Source organism: Manis pentadactyla, chromosome 5 (assembly GCF_030020395.1).
Source record: "Manis pentadactyla isolate mManPen7 chromosome 5, mManPen7.hap1, whole genome shotgun sequence".
NCBI classification, from domain to species: domain Eukaryota; kingdom Metazoa; phylum Chordata; class Mammalia; order Pholidota; family Manidae; genus Manis; species Manis pentadactyla.
Window position 1 is genome coordinate 3,792,098 of NC_080023.1, and position 19,248 is coordinate 3,811,345.

Sequence of the window (19,248 nt, forward strand, 5' to 3'; positions counted from 1 at the left end):
AGCTTGAAATGCATCAAAGACCTGAACATAAGTCATGAAGCCATAAAACTCTTAGAAAAAAACATAGGCAAAACTCTCTTGGACATAAACATGAGCAACTTCTTCATGGACATATCTCCCCGGGCAAGGGAAACAAAAGCAAAAATGAACAAGTGGGACTACATCAAGCTGAAAAGCTTCTGTACAGCAAAGGACACCATCAATAGAACAAAAAGGTATCCTACAGTATGGGAGAATATATTCATAAATGACATATCCAATAAAGGGTTGCCATCCAAAATATATAAAGAGCTCACACACCTCAACAAACAAAAAGCAAATAATCCAATTAAAAAATGGGCAGAGGAGCTGAACAGACACTTCTCCAAAGAAGAAATTTAGATGGCCAACAGGCACATGAAAAGATGCTCCGTATCGCTAGTTATCAGAGAAATGCAAATTAAAAACACAATGAGATATCACCTCACACCAGTAAGGATTGCCACCATCCAAAAGACAAACAACAACAAATGTTAGTGAGGTTGTGGAAAAACGGGAACCCTCCTACACTGCTGGTGGGAATGTAAATTAGTTCAACCAGTGTGGAAAGCAGTATGGAGGCTCCTCAAAGAGCTCAAAATAGAAATACCATTAGACCCAGGAATTCCACTCCTAGGAATTTACCCTAAGAATGCAGCAGCCCAGTTTGAAAAAGACAGATGCACCCCTATGTTTATTGCAGCACTATTTACAATAGCCACGAAATGGAAGAAACCCAAGTGTCCATCAGTAGATGAATGGATAAAGAGGATGTGGTACATATACAAAATGGAATATTATTCAGCCATAAGAAGAAAACAAGTCCTACCATTTGCTACAGTACTGATGGAACTGGAGGGTATTATGCTCAGTGAAATAAGCCAGGTGGAGAAAGACAAGTATCAAATGATTTCACTCATCTGTGGAGCATAAGAACAAAGCAAAAACTGCAGGGACAAAACAGCAGCAGAATCACAGAACCCAGGAATGGACTAACAGTTACCAAAGGGAAGGGGACTGAGGAAGATGGGTGGGAAGGAAGGGGATAAGAGGGGGGGGAAGGGGCATTATGATTAGCAGACATAATGTAGTGGGGTGCATGGGGAGGGTTGTGCAACACAGAGAAGACAAGTAGTGATTCTATAGCATCTTACGACGCTGATGGACAGTAACTGTAATGGGGTATGTGGTGGGGACTTGATAATGGGGGGAGTCTAGTAATCGGAATATTGCTCATGTAATTGTGCATTAATGATACCAAAATTTAAAAAATAAAGAAAAGGAATGAAGCCCTGACACATGCTACAATATGAATGAAACCTTGAAACATTGTGTTAAGAGAAAGAAGCCAGGCACAAAAGACTATATGTTATATGATTCCATCTATATATAAATTGAATAATAGGCAAATTTATAGAGAGAGTAGATTAGTGCTTGTCCAAGGCTGAAGTTGGGGGTGGGAATAGGAAGTGACTAGTATTAGGCATGAAATTTCTTTTTTGGGGATGATGGAAATGTTCTAAAATGGATTGTGGTAATTGTACAACTTTAGGAATATAATAAAAACTGTTGAATTGTACACTTAAAAAAATAGTAATGAATTGTAAATAACTGAAAAATAAAAGACTCCATGAAACCATTTTGATTGTAAATAGAGAAGTGAGAGAAAACACAGTTGGTAAATGGTGGGGAATCACAGGTTGTGAGTGTCCCGAGTAGAGGCTGGCTTGGGAAGAACTGTGATTGTGTGCTGTCTGGGAGAAAGGTGCATATTTGCATGGTTTTGGAATGTCTCCTTATAGGTTACTTATTTGTCACAAGTGGAAAAACAAGCCGGTCCAGGAGCACCGGGGTGGTGGCGCTACAGTGCCCTGGATCAGCTGGCCCAGCAGGGAGAGGCACCCTGCAAGCCCTGAGCCAGCCTGCCTGGGAATGGCGTCTCTCTTGCAAAGAATGTCTAAGTAGTGGTGGGGCTGCAGTGGCGCCGTGGAGGGGAGCGCAGTCTCTGTGGGCTCCTGTAGCAGAGTAGGCCCGTGCTAAGGACAAACTGATGGACGGGAAGGTTGCTGGCTGGGGACCCAGCAGCGGCTGTTCTCTGTTCTCAGGATTTTTGGTAATTGCAAGTCTCATGTTTCTTTAATGGCATTGGCAGTAGTTCATTTATGTCGAAGAAGCACTTGATTTTCCTAATCTTGCTATGTACTGTAGCCCTGCGTCCAACCTTCTCAGGAAGCCTGAGAGATGCACCGCCAGCACTGTCCTTTCTGTGGAGCATTTGGGGCGGGTGGTGGGGTCTCAGCCTGTCACTTCCGTCCTGCTGGCCTCCAAGCAAAAGTGGTAGCACCATGTCTGTCTCTGCAGAGCAGGACCCCTGCAAGCATCTCTGGGGAGTGGGGTCACGGGTAGCACCAGTGATGGGCGTAGCTCCACCCACGCAGTAGCCCCTACCCAGTGTTCCTGAGGCTTGTGAACATGTGGTTTGGACATGCAAGGGAGTGGCCTTCAGGAACTGTCTGCTGGTCCCTGTGAGGCATTGCCTGTGTGCCTCTCAACCGTTGTGTGTCACATGCTTATGGCCCCCTCTGACCCTGTTCCCCACTTTCTAGTTTCTCCGGATCTGTGCTGACCTCTTCCGCCTGGTCCCTTTCCTGGTCTTTGTGGTGGTGCCATTCATGGAGTTCCTGCTGCCTGTGGCTGTGAAGCTCTTCCCCAACATGCTGCCGTCCACGTTCGAGACACAGTCTAGCAAGGTGATGGGGCAGAGCACATCCAAGAGGAGTTAGGACGGCTTCATTGTTAGCTGACATTTTAGGTGTTAGATGTTTTTGAAGTTTTATGTTTTCTTCATAACTGAGTCATGCTGTGCTGAGATTGCTTAATACATGCCAGGTTTTGGATTTGTTTCTCTTACATGTGTTTTAAAGTAGGGTCTCTCTATACCAGGGCTCTTTAAGGCAGGGTCAGATGACTAGCCCCTGGGCCCTGCTGGCCCCACCCACTTTGAGTAGGAAGATGCTCTGGGGACATGCTTGTGTACTGTGGTTCCACAGCTCTTGTGCTGCCTTAGAAGTTAAGGGGTTGTTTCAAACCACATGGCCCATGAAGCCTGAAACACCTACTGTCAGGGCCTTTAGGGAAAAAGTTTGCTGGCTCTGCGCCAGAGGGCCACACAAATATATTTTAATATCATAAAATAGAAGAGAAAGTTTCAGAATACACAACACCTGGGCTGGTTTGGAAGATGTCTATGTGGGCGGTGCTTGGGGGAGGTGTAAATGCAGTAGTGCTGGGGTCCCGGTCAGAGGAGCAAGCCTCTATGCCAGTCCCCCAGTCCTGGGATGCAGTGGCCCAGGAGGGCAGCGCCCTCTCTTTGACCTTGCAGGAGGAGAGGCTGAAGAAGGAGCTGCGGGTCAAACTGGAGCTGGCCAAGTTCCTTCAGGACACCATAGAGGAGATGGCCTTGAAGAACAAGGCAGCCAAGGGGAACGCCACCAAGGACTTCTCTGTGTTTTTCCAGAAGGTGCCGTGATGCTTCTGAGCACTGTGGCTTCAGCACATTGGTCCTGAGTGCTGGTGGAGCCTCGGGCCACCCTGCCCTACGTGGGAACATTCCTCCTGTCCTCCTGCCCTTCCTTCACTATACCTGACAAGGGCCAAGTGCCCCAAGCAGGCATTTAGCCCAGAGGCCCCATTCCCAGTGTGGCCAGGCCTGCTGTCCTGAGGGCTTGAGCCTTGCTGACGCTCATGATTGCTTGCCTGTGTCTCTGGTCTTCACAGCAGCAGCCCAGGGAGGCAGAGTTTGGCAGATAAGAGGCCTGAGATTCCACCATCTGGGGGTCTGGGCTGAGGGAGGAGATGCTGCTCACAGCCCTGCTGCAGCATGGAGAGGGTGTCAAGGCTCCTATTCAGCCTTGAGAGGCCTTTGGGCCTTGCCCGGCCAGCAGCCTTGGCTCTGCCAGCTTGGGTAGAACAGGCCTGGAGCCAGACGCTGTGCTCAGGGAGTGCCACTTGCAGGGGCCAGTGCAGGCTGCATGGTGTTTGAGTCTTTGAGAGGCAGCCCCCAGTAGGAGCATAGTACCCTGAGGGAGGGTGAGGGGGTTGGGGCTCTTCCAGCCAGTCCTGCAGCGAGCTAGCTGGCTGGGAAATGTGCACCCTGCCCTGGGTCATGCTGATAATTGCTCCTGCAGATCCGGGAGACGGGTGAGAGACCCAGCAATGAGGAGATCATGCGGTTTTCCAAATTGTTTGAGGATGAGCTGACCCTGGACAACCTCACGCGGCCGCAGCTGGTGGCACTATGCAAGCTGCTGGAGCTCCAGTCCATCGGCACCAACAACTTCCTGCGCTTCCAGCTCACCATGCGGTTGCGCTCCATCAAGGCAGATGACAAGGTGAGGCACGCGGCTGGTCCTGCGTGAGAGCGGCGGATCACTGACCTGTCCTGATGATGGCTGTCCACAGCTTGTACCCCCCATGCCCCCTGCATACCCTGAGAGTGCTAAGAGTTGGAATTGTCCAGCCTGCGGTTTTCCAGCTGGCGTGACATTAGGCGTTCTTCTGTTCCTGAGTGTTCACTGAAAAGAGGAATTTTAATAACCACACCATGTTTTGTTACATGAACGCATCGTAATCTGTTAACATTTTTACTCCCCTAAACAACACTGTAATGAATATCTTTGAATGTGGTTTTTTGCCCCAGATCTTTGATAATGTCCATAAAAATAGTGACATAGAATTGGGGCTCCTGAGTAAAAGGAAGGAAGTCAAAACAAGTCCTGGCCCATGACCAGATGTCTCCTGGGGCCATGCTGACCGCCGTGTCCTCCTGCCCGGTCTGCCCACAGCTGAGCGGCTGCTCTGTTCACAAGTGTGCTTTTGTTAAAGAGCTCATGAAATGTCTCTTTTTTCTAGTAATGTTTTTTGCCTTAAAGTCTTTGGTGTCTGCTATTCCAGTAGCCATGCCAGCTTTTTTCAGAGCAAGCCTTTTACTTTCAAGGTGCCTATTCCTTAGTTTATGTGTGTGTTACTCTTAGGTCCAACAGTCTCATCTTGTTGTATTTAGTCTCAATTGTTGTATTTAGTCCAGTCCTTTTCATTTGCCCCCTGCTTTGTGCTCCACTTACTCTCCCTGTTTGTCTTGTGGCTTAATCAAGTGTTTACTCCATCCCCTCGATGGGCAGGTCACTGTCTCAGACGCCCTCGTGCTCTGGGGTACATTAGTCTGATCGTGCGGAGGGCTTCTGCCCCAGCAGGGCTGTCTGCGACCTGAATCCTCTGCTGCCCCCAGCCGACATGTGGGTGCCATGCCGGCCTGCTCACTGCCACTCCTTGTGGGGCTCCTGCTGTCGTGAAGTGCCACCCCCCCTGCTGCCTGCTGGACCCCCAGGTGCCCCTCCTTCTCCCGGCACTTTACTGCGTCCCTACCTCACAGATGCCCTTTGCTGCACTTCATCCTTGTGTACTTCTGTTTCCTGATTCTTTCTTCCTGGTCTAGTTACACTTAAGCACATCTTTTATTTATTTATTTTATTTTATTTTTATTTTGGTATCATTAATCTACAATTACATGAAGGACATTATGTTTACTAGGCTCCCCCCTTCACCAACTCCCCCCCACATACCCCTTCACAGTCACTGTCCATCAGTGTAGTAAGATGCTGTAAAATCACTACTTGTCTTCTCTGTGTTGCGCAGCCCTCCCCGTGCCCCCCACACACAACACATGCTAATCATAAGGCCCCCTTTCTTTTCTTCCCGCCCTTATCCCTCCCTTCCCACCCGTCCTCCCCAGTCCCTTTCCCTTCGGTAACTATAGTCCATTCTTGGGTTCTGTTAAGCACATTTTTTGAGTTACTAATTTCAACACTGGAGATTCTGTTTTGGTTTTTGGTTTTTGTCAAGATTTTGGTTCTCAGGTAAAACTGCCCTTCCTGCCCTCTCTTCTATTGAACATGCTAATCGTAGTTTGTTCCAGTCACAGCACAGTCTGTTGGTGCTTTCTGTTTTCCTGCTTGGTTTTGTTTGTAGTGTTTAGTTTTCTCAAGTGCAAATACTGTCTGTGAAAAATTTCAGAGGTCATAGGGGGTGCTGCTCCCTCCGAGAGGGGCCCACTGGCTGGCTCCCCATCCTGGGGGGCAGCCCCTTCTTCAGGGCACCGCCTCCACCCCGCAGCCCAGGGGGCCCTGCTGTGCATCAGGGAGGCTTCCTGCTCTTCCATCTCCCCAGGGGGTGGGCTTGATGCCTGTCTGCCAAGCAGCCCCTTGAGTTGAGCTGTTGTCTTAGCTTGGCAGATGTCTCTGCCTCTTAGCTGAGGCTATCAGAGGTTGGCAGATGCCCCAGCGGCTCCCAGATGGGCAGCGCCCACCCCCATGGCTGCCTGGTCCATCCTGGCCCACAGCAGTCTGTTCCACTGCCCCAGCACTGCCTGTCTAAGCTTTCTGATGCCACCAGGAGCACTTGTTTAGTTTCACCTGGGCTTCCCAGCCCTCAGCAGGGGCATGGGTCTAATGAACACGACTCCTCATTGTGTCTAGACGTGACGGGTTATCACTGCATTTCTGAAGGAGAGAGGACCCCTGACACATTGTGAGTTGTGTCATTTGGGGTGCTCAGGACGCTACTCTGCTGGAGGGCACGGGGCTGACGTGGGCTGCCCCTGATGTGCTGCCTCTTGGCGAGGCCTTGGCTGCCTCAGCTCTCACCTGCCATGTTGGGACAGGCAGCTCGAAGCAGGTGTCCTGGGGCTGAATGCTGGCCGCTCACAGCTTTGTGACCTTGGGCAGGCCACCGCACGGCTCAGTGCCTCGGATTTCTGCGAAGTGGGATAGCAGCCAGACCCCGTGGTCAAGGTGGAGAGTGCATACTTTATCCTGGATGCTAAGTGAAAAACAAACATAGAAAGACTCTGAAAAGTGGGGAGAAGACAACCCTGGGACACTAGGGACAGCATCGTGGGTTTTGTTTGTCCCTCAGATCCCAGCCTTGGGGACAGAGGAAGCAGCAACACAAAATGTTGGGTGCAGACTGTGAGGACCCCAGCAGAAGTCTGCTCTCTGGCCCAGGGACAGGGAAGGGGCTGCCTCACAGAGTCGAAGGCATCAGACGATAACTGTTCCACTCTGGCCAGGCACCACAGAAAAGTGCCTCGCAACACACATGCAGGGACCTCAGCCTCAACGGGTGGGACGCTGGGTGGTGTCAGGGAAGCTAAAGGGGGCTGGCTCCTTCGTCCCTGGTAGGTGCAATAAGCTGCCCACCCCCGTGGTGCCAGTAGACCACTGGGGCGTCCCGGCCCTCCACCCCAGCCTGACAGGCATCCCCTCTAGGGTGGTGCTAGCTCAGCAGGAGCCAGGTAGGGCCAGGAATGAGGGCCGGGGGGGTTGAGTGGGGAGCTAGGACTCCACCCTCCCAGCAGAAACAGGAGCACCTCTACCCTGTGGCTCAGTGGAGGCTGAATGGAGAGGTCACCCTACCTGTTTCCAAATGGGCCTGGGATGTAATCTGTGGCTGTGACTGAGTGGTGGCACGAGAGGTCAGTGCCACTGAAAGGAGTTTGTCACTTAGTGGTTCCCCTTGGAAGGGGTACAGCACCCGCTGAGGGCCACATCAGACCGTGGCGTGCCCAGGGACCAGGACGGGGGAGCGAGGGAGGGCCTAGAGCTCAGCCTTAATTCCCAGTGTGTTGGGAGTGGCAAGAAGTGACACGGGGTCAGGGTAGTGGCTGGGGATGTTTGTGTGCCTGAGGAAGCCGGGCCACTGGGGAAACGTGAACTGCTTTGGTATTTGTCTGGGTCTGTAGGTGCCAGCTGACCAGTTACATCATGAAGGTTGGTCAGCACACCACCCTCAGCCCCTTGCTAGGTCAGTGTCAGAGGAGCGGCCAAAGCAGGACACTGGGGTGAGACCCAGGGTCTCTCAATGTATCTAGTACCCAAAATGTCCAGGTTTCGGTCAAAACCACTCCTCATGCCAAGAACCAGAAGGACGTCAGAGTGAATGAGGAGAGGTGGCTGTGGATGCCAGCGCAGGTACAGAGCTGGAGAGACCGACAGCGCTCCGCCTCAGCTCTGCTGAGTGGCCTCAGCACGCTTACAAAGTGAGCCACATGGACATGCAGTCTCAGCAAATAGAGAGAAGGCCTAAGGCAAAGCCAAGTGGGAATTGAGGAGTGAGAAATGTGGTCCAGAATAACCACGCCATGGGTGGGCTCTGGAGCAGAAAGGAGAGGCCAGAGGCAGGGCCCAGGAGCTTAAGGCAGAACACAAGTCATCTGAACTGAATGACTGCGGGACAGGTTACAGCCTCAGGGAACTGTGGGGCCGCAGCAAAATGTCCGGCACATGCCTTCAGGGCTCCAGAGGGAGAGGAGAGAGGCGGAGCTGTAAAAGGGCTGCAGGAAATAATGGCTGAACACTTCCCAAAGCCAGTGAAAGACAGAAAGCGACAAATTTTAGGAAACTGAGTGAACCTCAGACAGGACAGACCCAAAGAAATCCATGCCAAGGCTCATCCCAGTCAGACAATTGAACGCTAAGGACAAAGAAGTGATTTTGAAAGCTGTGAGAGAGAATGGCACCTTACCAGAGGAACAATTCGGCCGACAGTAGGTTTTGCATCAGAAGCCATGGAGGCAAAAAGGAAATGAGACAATATTTATCATGTGGTGACAAAAAAGAACTGTCCACTCAGAATCCTCTGCCTCATGAAAATACCGTGTAGAAATGAGGGGGAAGTGACTTTCAAAGATGAAGGGAAGCCAGGAGACCTGCCCTGAAAGAACCTGAGGAGGCGCTCCAAACAGGAACTAGTGGGAGGACCCTGGGCCACCAGGAAGGATGAGCCGGGCATGCAGGGGCCCAGAGATCCAGTGGGCTCTCCTCCTCCTCTCACATGGCTTCTGAATTGAGTGTGACAGTTGAAGCAAAAGTGACAGCACTGCGATGCTTACCCCCCAAAGCAAGTGTGCAGGGCGGGAGGACCTGCATGCGTGTGGAGTGTCTTGTTTTGGGTGGCAGCTGATGTCTGCAGGTGGGCTGGGCTGGAACAGTGGCGACACAAGGGCTGGCACCCTGTGTGTCTCTGCCCACAGAGCGGCCACTGAAATGCTGTGAAAGGAAATGCGTCAGATGCTCTGGAGGTGAGTCCAGATGGTGTTCATGGGGCCCACAGGAAGATGGGGGCAAGCAAATGGACAAAAGGCAGCTGTTTCATAAAAACAAAACCTGAAACAACCCAGATATCCTTTGGTGGGTGAATGGGGGAGCCAGGACACCGATTCTGGGCAGTACTGCTTAGCAGAGAAAAGGGTCCCAACAGGAATAGGTTCAACAACCACGTGGCTCTTCAAGGGATCCCAAAACTTACACTGCATGGCCCCGTTGGTATAACATGCTACCAGTGATGGAGCTGTATGAACAAAGTGCAGATGAGTGAGTGGGCTTGGGGCAGGTGTGTCCGGGAAGGCGCAGCCTGTGGCTCGCATGGCAATGGGGATGTTTCCGGCCTTGATTGGCCCGGTGTCTGGTGTCAGTCGGCGTCTGGTTGTGACCTTGTACTGTAGTCTGAGATGCTGCCATTGGGAGAAACCTGGGATCTCTGTGTTGCTCACTTCTGAGTGTTGATCTACAGTTTCCTCAAAATAAAAAGCTTAAGACAATGGGAATGACCTACCGTCTGCCTCCCAGGATTGGTGTGAGGTTCAGTGCGGTCAAGTGAAGTGGCAGGTGTGGCCCCCGCCTGGCCCAGACAAGGCCCCGCTGCCGCTCTTTGTCTCAAGTGCTCCTTGTAGGGTTGCCCACACACTGTGCTCTATGACCTCTGTCTCTGGGACTCGTTTGCTTTTCCCACTTGGGTCACTGTGACTTCAGGCCAAGGCAGGGAGAAGGTCTTTGGCTGCAGCCAAGAGGCACATTTGGAGGGTTAGGATTGCCCCATGCTCTCCATCCTTCCTCTTCTGTCCTGTGAACAGCAAGAACGTTTGGGTTGGTAGCGGGCTGTGGGGATCAGGGAGGAAAGCAGGGGTGCGGGCAGCCAGCTATGGTCGCCAAGTGCCGTCCCTGACTACAAGGAGCAGGTGGGGCCAGGGTAGAAAGCGTGGGATTTGTGCAGAGGTGGGCTGCCTCGCATCCTGGGGCTGGTCCTTGCTGCTGTGTGCTGCCCCAGGGTCCCCACCCTCTGTCAGGCGATTCGGGTCACTGCACGCCCTGAGCTGGGGCCTGGGTGCTGGCGATCTGTCTTGTGCTTGGCAAAGTATAGTAGGCAAGTGGCTAACACTTGGCCCCTGTGTGTAATGAGCGAACACCATGAACCTCCAATGGCCTTTCAGCCCTTGATCATGTTGACTTTGTTTTACAGCTGATTGCCGCAGAGGGGGTGGACAGCTTGAACGTCAAGGAATTGCAGTCGGCATGTCGGGCACGGGGCATGCGGGCCCTGGGCGTCACGGAAGACCGCCTGAGGGACCAGCTGAAACAGGTGTGGGCACCATGGCTCCCAGTTTCAGGGGCCCCCTTCCATCTGACCCGCATAGATAGGCTCGTGGGCAGAGAACTTTCCACAAGCCCAGGGCCCGCAGCCAGGCCTTCAGCTCCCACATGGTCAGGGGCCTGGGCAAGGCTGTGTGGTGACCTGGTTCTGCTGCACACTTACCACCCATATTCTCACCTGCGGAGTATTACCTGCTCTCAGTTGGTGTTCACGAGCTCACTCACTCTCCTTTTCCTGGTCACTTCCCTTGAAGTTTCTGTATGGCTTTAATTGAGGCCAAGGGTGTTTGGGTCAGTAGGGCCCAGGCCTGCCCATCCTCCAGGACCCCTGCTGTCATCTACTTGGGCTTTAGTGTGCCACCTTCTCCAGCAGCTGCGAGGTCCTCGGGCAAGTCCCAAAGGCCAGCTGCAGTGCCACCTGCCAGCACAGCTGGCGGCGTCAGTTTGGGAAGAGGAGATGTTGGATTGGCCAGAGTCACAGCGATTCAGCGGAGGTACAGTGTGCCCGCTGGCCCCGCCCTAGGTGTGGACAAAGACCGGTCAGCACCTAGGTCCTCCTCTGACACACAGGGCTCAGTGTGCAACGCGCTCTCACCCCTTGCCTTCCTGACTGCAGCTCTCCCACCCTGCATCTGCCTGGGCGTGCCGGGCATGCTGGGCACGTGTGACTGGGGCAGGCTTCCTCCAGGACATTGGCATCAGGGCATCTCGTTTAAGGGCCCCATGTCTTCTCTCTGGAATATTTTTACTCTGGCTCAACATTTTCTCCTCATGCTTAGGGAGAAACATTGTCATGGGTTTTTTTTGTCTGTTTGAACATGTGTGTCACTGATAACCTAAACTAATGCCTGGCCCGTGGCAGTGTGCGGAGCCTTGCCTGTTGAATGAATTTGCAGATGCCACTTTTGGAGCTTTGGTGCCACTTTTAAGCAGAGAACTTTGGTCACAGAGAATCTGGGGGTCTTGCTCGGTATTTTCCCAGCCCCAGTAGCCTCCCTGCAGGGCTGCTAAGTAACCACCCTTTGGGTGTCTTGTGCATAGCTGACCAAGGTGGACACAGATTATAAAATGCAGCGGTACACAGAGCTTTTAGAAATGGGGCCCTTGGGAGGTTTGCTCCTGGCCTGGTGGCTCTGGCTGCTCAGCTCCTGCTGTGGTGTCACCTCCTGTCTCCTCAACCCCCTCCCCGCCCAGCCCGACCAGAACAGGAAAGTTCCAGGACCAAAAGCCCCTGCCAGGTCATGGTAGACGTGGGTGGGACAAGGCCGGCATGTGAGTCTGGGTCTTGAACTCCCTCCCATCCAGTGGCTGGAGCTGCATCTGCATCAGGAGATCCCCACGTCACTGCTGATCCTGTCACGGGCCATGTATCTTCCAGACACCCTCTCACCTGAGGACCAGCTCACGTCCACGTTGCAGACCCTCCCAGACATTGTGGTGTGTGCTGCCCTTCACTGCTCACTCTGTAAAGGGGCCGTTTGCTTAGTGGGGGAGACCTACCTCCTCAGCTCAGGGCCCTTGAATCACCCACCGACTCACTTAGCTGTCCCTTCTCCACATGTCAGGTGCCCTCAGTGCTTTGTGGCATTGCCAACAGCCAGGGGCCCCAGGGTGCATTCTCTTCCCTCTGGAGGATCAGGTGGCACCTGCACGCAGCTGTGGGATGGGCACAGGGTCTTACATGGGCCCCTGGCTGTGCTTTGGTGAGCACTCGGGCATCCAGCCCACTCACAGGTGTCCCCTCCCTGAAGGCGAAGGAAGCCCAGGTGAAAGTGGCTGAGGTGGAGGGCGAGCAGGTGGACAACAGGGCGAAGCTGGAAGCCACACTGCAGGAGGAGGCAGCCATCCAGCAGGAGCACCGGGAGAAGCAGCTGCAGAGGCTGATGGAGGCAGCGGTGAGTGGCCGGCGGCTCGGCCTGCTCTGCGGAGTGGGCGCCTTGCAGAGGTGGCACACACCAAAGGCCACCCCAGTCCAGCTGCTCTGGAAACGGCCCTGTGGGATTGTATGCTCTCCTCCTTCCGGGATGGTTGGGGTGGCGCCCCAGAGGCAGGTGGGGGCTGGTCAGGGCAGGGGGCCAAGCCAGCCGCAGGCAGAGAGGGTCACTGCAGTGCCCCGGGGCTCTCGGGTTCCCCTTGACTGGGTCGTGGGGCACCCTGTCCCCCTGGCACACACGTTCTGGAGGTGTTTGTCCAGGGGACAGCTTCGTGGAGTCATCAGGAGAGGGCTGAAGATGAAGTCAGATGCTGTGACTGCCTCCTCATGGGGCTCAGACAACCCGGTTTGCATCAGTGCATGTCCCCATGAGTCGTGGAAAAGCATCTGGTCACACACTAAAGGCGCCCTTGTGGAGAGTCCTGAGCTAAGACCCAGGGAAGGCAGGGCACCACTGCTCTGGGCATGTGCCAGGCCTGTGCAGTGTGCCTGCTGACCAGGGCCCCCTGTGCTGCTCTGGATGCCCGGGAAGGCTGTGGGGCACTGACCCCACGCGGCCTTGCATTTCAGAAGGAAGCAGAGCTGGAAGCAGCAGAAGGGAGGCCTGTGGTTGAGCTGCAGCCGGCAGCGCCTGACGTAGTCCTGCCCTCAGAGGCCCTGCAGGACCCTGCCCCTGTCCTGGAAGGCTTGAAGGTAACACTGGGAGGGAGGGAGTGTCGGCAGGGAACTGCGGTGGAGGCAGGGTGGGTGCTCCTGAGGAGGCCAGGGCCTGGCTCAAGGGAAGAGTGAACGGTGGTGGGGCCAGGGGCTGGGGTGGAGCCTGGCTGAGCCCACTCAGTGGATCCTGGGAGAAGGGGGTCCCTATCAGTAAATGGGGCCAGGACAGTTGACTGTCTTGGAAAGAGGAGTGTCCCATTTCTAGTGAATTAAAGCCTTAGATGCCAAAAGATGTTTAGAACCCTCGGGAGAAGTTACCACCTAAGGATTGCCAAGGGTTTCCTAACAAGAAGCACCAAGTTTAAAAACTTACAATGAAGAACTTGTATTCATTGAAGACATAACAAAGAGTGGGAGAGACAAGTGCCCTTGTCCCCTTTTTGGTGCAGACCTGGGTTCATCAGTATTGACCATTCTCAGGCCCATCCTGAGGGCCAGGGCAGGAGGGAGAACTGGAATAGCTCTACCTCCATGGAAGCTGAATTTTACCTGGAAACCTTTGTGCAGACAATGCCCCAGGCCCATGTGGTCCCCAGGGGCACTGGCTGGTGGGTCCAGACACACAAGGAAGAGACCCTGCCAGCGGTGTACAGACCCTGCAAAAAGCTGGAGAGAAGGGGGTGTGCCCCAGCTCATTCTGATAGCTGGGGTACCTGGCACCCAAACTGGACAGATGGCAGAGAACCACAGACTGGTGTTTTTCATGAACACAGGCGTAAAAATTCTTGACAAGCTTTTAGCAAGTCAGGTGTAGCTCTTCTATAAAAAGGATAATACATTATGGCCTTGTGGGGTTTGTCCAGGACACAGGCAGGCAGTGTAATGACCATGTTAACAGACTTGAGGGAAACCACGTCTGGTCATCTGAACAGACGCAGAAAGAGCACATGATAGAAACCAGCCCTGTTGATGACGACAGGAGCCCCTTGGCAGAGGTGGTGTCCTCAGCCCCACGAGTGGCCTGCAGAAACACCTGCAGCTGGCATGGCCCCCTCAGCAGTGCACTGAGGGCAGCAGGTGGATGCAGAATAAAACCCTGTAGACCAGAAAGCTGGAGGCAAAACTATCTTTATTCACAAGTGATGGGAGCATCGAAAAATCAGTTCTACTTCTCTGTTCTGGTAATGACAGTCAGAAATTAAAAATTTTTTAAGTATATCTTTTACAAAAGCATAAAAAAAACGAACTTGGGGAAAAACTTGAAAATAGATATGCAAGGCCTATGTGGTGAGTGCCAGGAAGTGATGCCACATAGGTTGGAGACCTGTGCAGATCTCGGGGCTCGCTGTGCCGTGGCTGTGCAGCGGTGTCAGCGAGGCCAGTCCCTCTGACTGATCTGCAGACTCAAGGCCATGAACGGGGCAGCAGACTTCTTTGTTGGTATTGACAGACTGGTTCTAAAACGTACATGGCTGTTCAGAGGACTTAGGATAGCCAAGATGCTGCCGTGAGCAGGAGAACCGGGCCAAGTGGCACTGTGGAAATGCCCCTGCCAGGGAGTCCTTGGTGTTGAGCTCCAGATGGAGCCAGCCTGGCTTGGGGCTTGGAGGGAGGGGTCATGGGCTCGAGGCAGCCTTTGGGGTGACGGCTTCTGTCTTGGGGAGATGGCCTTGTGCATGTCCATGCATGTTGGATATGCCCCTACAAAAGCCACTCAGGTGCCACTCGAGCCCGAGACGCCGCAAGGCCAGTGTGCTTCCCCTGTGCTTTCCCCTGCCCAGGGGTGTTTGCTCTGCTGGCTTGCTTTCTTCCCAGGAAGAGGAAATAACGAAGGAGGAAATCGACATACTCAGTGACGCCTGTTCGAAACTGAAGGAGCAGAAGACGTCCCTGATGAAGGAGAAGGAGGAGCTGGAGCTGCTGAAGGAAGATGTGCAAGACTACAGTGAGGTGAGCGCCCACTCGCCTGCATCTGTGGGCTCCCCACCCCTGCCTGGCTGGGTGGCTTCCCTCCCAGAAGGCTGGCTGGCTGCCCCTGGCTGCCCTTGCGTATGAACCTCTGAAGGTACCAGATGAATAGTCTGGTTACTTAAAAGATGAGATCTTTTTTTTCTTTTTTTAGTTTTATTTTGGTATCATCAATCTACAATTACATGAAGGACATTATGTTTACTAGGCTCCCCCCTTCACCAAGTCCCCCCAACATACCCGTTCACAGTCACTGTCCATCAACATAGTAAGATGCTGTAGAATCACTACTTGTCTTCTCTGTGTTGCACAGCCCTCCCCGTGACCCCCCAACACCATACATGCTAATCGTAATGCCCCTTTTTCCTTTTTGCCTCCCTTCCCACCCGTCCTCCCCAGTCCCTTCCCTTTGGTAACTGTTAGTCCATTCTTGGGTTCTGTGCTTCTGCTGCTGTTTTGTTCCTTCAGTTTTCTTTTGTTCTTATACTCCACAGATGAGTGAAATCATTTGGTACTTACCTTTCTCTGCCTGGCTTATTTCACTGAGCATAATACCCTCTAGCTCCATCCATGTTGTTGCAAATGGTAGGATCTGTTTTTTTCTTATAGCTGAGTAATGTTCCATTGTGTATATGTACCACATCTTCTTTATCCATTCATCTACTGATGGACACTTAGGTTGCTTCCATATCTTGGCTATTATAAATAGTGCAGCAATAAACATAGGGGTGCATCTGTCTTTTTCAAACTGGAGTGCTGCATTCTTGGGGTAAATTCCTAGAAGTGGAATTCCTGGGTCAAATGGTATTTTTATTTTGAGCATTTTGAGGAACCTCCATACTGCTTCCCACAATGGTTGAACTAATTTACATTCCCACCAGCAGTGTAGGAGGGTTCCCCTTTCTCCACAACCTCACCAATATTTGTTGTTGTTTGTCTTTTGGATGGTAGCCATCCTTACTGGTGTGAGGTGATATCATTGTGGTTTTAATTTGCATTTCTCTGATGACAAGCGATGTGGAACATCTTTTCATGTGTCTGTTAGCATCTGAATTTCTTCTTTAGAGAACTGTCTATTCAGCTCCTCTGCCCATTTTTTAATTGGATTATTTGCTTTTTGTTTGTTGAGGTGGGTGAACTCTTTATATATTTTAGATGTCAACCCTTTATCGGATCTGTCATTTATGAATATATTCTCCCATACTGTAGGACACCTTTTTGTTCTATTGATGGTGTCTTTTGCTACAGAAGCTTTTCAGCTTGATATAGTCCCACTTGTTCATTTTTGCTTTTGTTTCCCTTGCCCGGGGAGATATGTTCAAGAAGAGGTCACTCATGTTTATGTCCAAGAGAATTTTGCCTATGTTTTTTTCTAAGAGTTTTATGGTTTCATGACTTACATTCAAGTCTTTGATCCATTTCGAATTTACTTTTGTGTATGGGGTTAGACAGTGACCCAGTTTCATTCTCTTACATGTAGCTGTCCAGTTTTGCCAGCACCATCTGTTGAAGAGACTGTCATTTCCCCATTGTATGTCCATGGCTCCTTTATCGAATATTAGTTGACCATATATGTTTGGGTTAATGTTTGGAGTCTCTATTCTGTTCCATTGGTCTGTGGCTCTAAAAGATGAGATCTTATTCTCACTTACGATTCCCTGAAAGAGACTTGTATCTGACACACTAGTGGTTTTTGTTTTTTTTAAAGGGAAGTATGTCCTTTGGATTTACAAATATTACTTCCTAATCTGATTTAAAACAACTGTGTTTTCATAGTTCTGTTAGGAAAAGATGACTAATTATGAGTTTGATAAAAATAATTTGCCGTTTTCTGAATTTTCTCATAGCAACCCTCTTGCAGTGTGGGCCTCCCTTGGAAATCAGGTGTTCACCAGAAACCCTCAGCCTTTCCTTCCTTCCTACCCCACCTCCCATTCTTCTCAGTAATGTTTATTCCTGGGGAAAATCATGACTTGGAATTTCAGACGACACCATTCCTTGATTCTTTCATTCATTTAGCTACTCTTTTAACAAATATGAAGAAAATTGAGGTTCAGAACAGATTGCATTTCCTTTGCTACAAAAACAATATTTGGGTTTTTAAAAATAAAAACAAGTTTGCATGATGGATACAAATAAGACTTTGCAACTCTGTGGTTTGAATTAAGAGGTTTCTGCTTTGTGCACAGCCTAGAACTTTGTACCTTCATTCTGGGTTGGGTTGCCATTTAATCACATTTACAGGGTAAACTTAATTGTAAGGTTCCTTTTTTTTCCTAAGCCATCTTTTACAACTAAATAACTTTATTAGGATTTGCAAGAGATCAAGAAGGAGCTTTCAAAGGCGGGCAGAGAGATGCATGTGGAGGAGTCCAAAGCCAGCCAGAGGCTGAGCAAGCGTGTGCAGCAGATGATCGGGCAGATGGACAGCCTGCTCGCGCAGCTGGAGCCAGGTCCTGAGGCTGGTGGGCTGGGCCAGGCCCCTCAGAGTGCGCCTGCAAGGTGAGTGCGGGCGCTTCTCTTCCTGTCTACCCTGCGCGTGTGCGCGCACACGCCCTCCTCCCCTGGTATCGGCTGAAGGGTGATGGCTCTGTCCTGGCTGGTCTCCAAGGCCCGCTTTTGCCCACCCTTTGTCCAGGCTGTCTTCAGGCTGGGCCGGGGCTGCCCTAGGTCCCACGGCCCTGACCCCCATTCCCTCTGGCCTCAGCGCCCTCGGTTCCTGGTTCCTCGGATTGTCAGGCTCTTTCCTGCCGCCTCCCTCTTCCTGAATCCCCCTTACACAGGCACTCAGTAATGAGCCCCCACTTGGGGGCGGGGGGCTGCCTCTGCACCAGGGTGTCCCAGATGTCTGGGGCAGTGGCCAACAGTGGCCAAGTAGCTCTTGGGCCAATGAACGAGCCCACTAGGCCATAGGAGCTGACATTCAGCACTCCTTGGGCCAGGTGCTGTGCTCTCCGAGGGGGCAGGTGGGCTGGCTGCAGGGCCCTCCTGTCCTTGGGCTGGGGGCCCTTTACCCCCCGATGAGGTCAGTGTCCCTCCTGGGTTGACATGCTGCCCTGTGTGGCAGAAAGCAGCATAGCCATACTCAGCTCCCCCTGCCCCCTCCGACCTCCAACCATGGTGTAGACAGGCCTGAGGCATGCCATAGTGACTGTGGGGCTCTGTCCTCGTCACCAGTAGAGAGGCAGAACTTGCCGGATGCCTGTATAGGAGTCCCAGACTGAGTGGTGTTTCCTGCTTGTGTGTCCAAGTTGGCTGGGCATTTCCACAGGCAGGGCAAGGGAGTTCTGGCGGGAGGGGCCGCCCGGGCTAGTGCTGCCCTGGTGAGGCTGAGTGCAGCCAGCTCCCCCTTTAGGGAGACTGTCATTAGCATCGCTGAGCTCATCGCAGCCATGAAGCAGATCAAGGACATTCCAGAAAACAAGCTTATCAGCCTGGCCTCTGCGCTGGATGAGAACAAGGATGGCAAGGTTGACATCAACGACCTGGTCAAGGTGGGTGCTGGGGACAGGCCAGGCCGCCTAGCCAGCCAGGCCCTGGGAGGCTTCTGGGGGTCTCCTGAGCAGCATTTTCTGTGGCACCTCCACCCATGAGCCCCTCCGGGTCTGGTCCCAGCCCTCACTCAATGCCTGGCTTATACTTCACCCAGAGGTAGTCTCTCTGGAGCAAGCCACCTATTTCTGACCAGACACTTGGCCTCTACCGACCCCTCCTAGCCTCCAGGGGGACCCTGGCTGGACCTAGGAAGCATGGTAGTGGGGCAATGGCATGCAGACCCCTGAAGAAGGAGGTGTGCGGGTGACCCTTAGAGCTGGGGGACCCCTGGTGGCAAACTGGTGGGCATAGAGGCTGCCTAAGGCCTGAGAGGTGACCCAAGGGTGCCACTTGGGTCCCTGGTGCCAGGAAATGTGGAATGGGATTACGCGTTCATAAGGAGGTCTGCAAGCTCTGGCATTTCTTTGCAGGAGGTACCAATGGCCCCTAGTTTTCCCAGCCAGTTAGTGATTTTCACTCACTTACCTGGAATACTGGCTAACTTTTAGTTCAGTTAGAAAGCAAGGTGTTACCAGATGCACATGTTGACGTTGTCAGCTCCCAGGGCAAAGGCTGTGAGGGTCGAGCCCACATCAGCTGCCCCTTGCCTGGGGCCCTCCTTGGCATGGATGGCAGCTCAGATGTCCACACTGC

General features: G+C 52.4%; 1 protein-coding gene across 3 annotated transcripts in view; it reads left to right on the forward strand.

Moving 5' to 3' along the window:
* LETM1 (leucine zipper and EF-hand containing transmembrane protein 1) overlaps positions 1-19,248 on the forward strand; it is a 53,306-nt gene that overhangs the window by 30,946 nt on the left and 3,112 nt on the right. For 2 of the 3 annotated variants that reach the window (XM_057502056.1, XM_036921408.2), the window contains exons 4-13: positions 2,625-2,768; positions 3,401-3,538; positions 4,206-4,409; positions 10,372-10,491; positions 11,808-11,939; positions 12,254-12,397; positions 13,006-13,128; positions 14,908-15,042; positions 17,372-17,562; positions 18,416-18,554. In XM_057502056.1, the coding sequence (XP_057358039.1) occupies positions 2,625-2,768; positions 3,401-3,538; positions 4,206-4,409; positions 10,372-10,491; positions 11,808-11,939; positions 12,254-12,397; positions 13,006-13,128; positions 14,908-15,042; positions 17,372-17,562; positions 18,416-18,554 (1,470 nt within the window). The remainder of the gene's footprint in view (positions 1-2,624; positions 2,769-3,400; positions 3,539-4,205; positions 4,410-10,371; positions 10,492-11,807; positions 11,940-12,253; positions 12,398-13,005; positions 13,129-14,907; positions 15,043-17,371; positions 17,563-18,415; positions 18,555-19,248) is intronic. The other variant, XM_057502055.1, reaches the window with a different exon arrangement.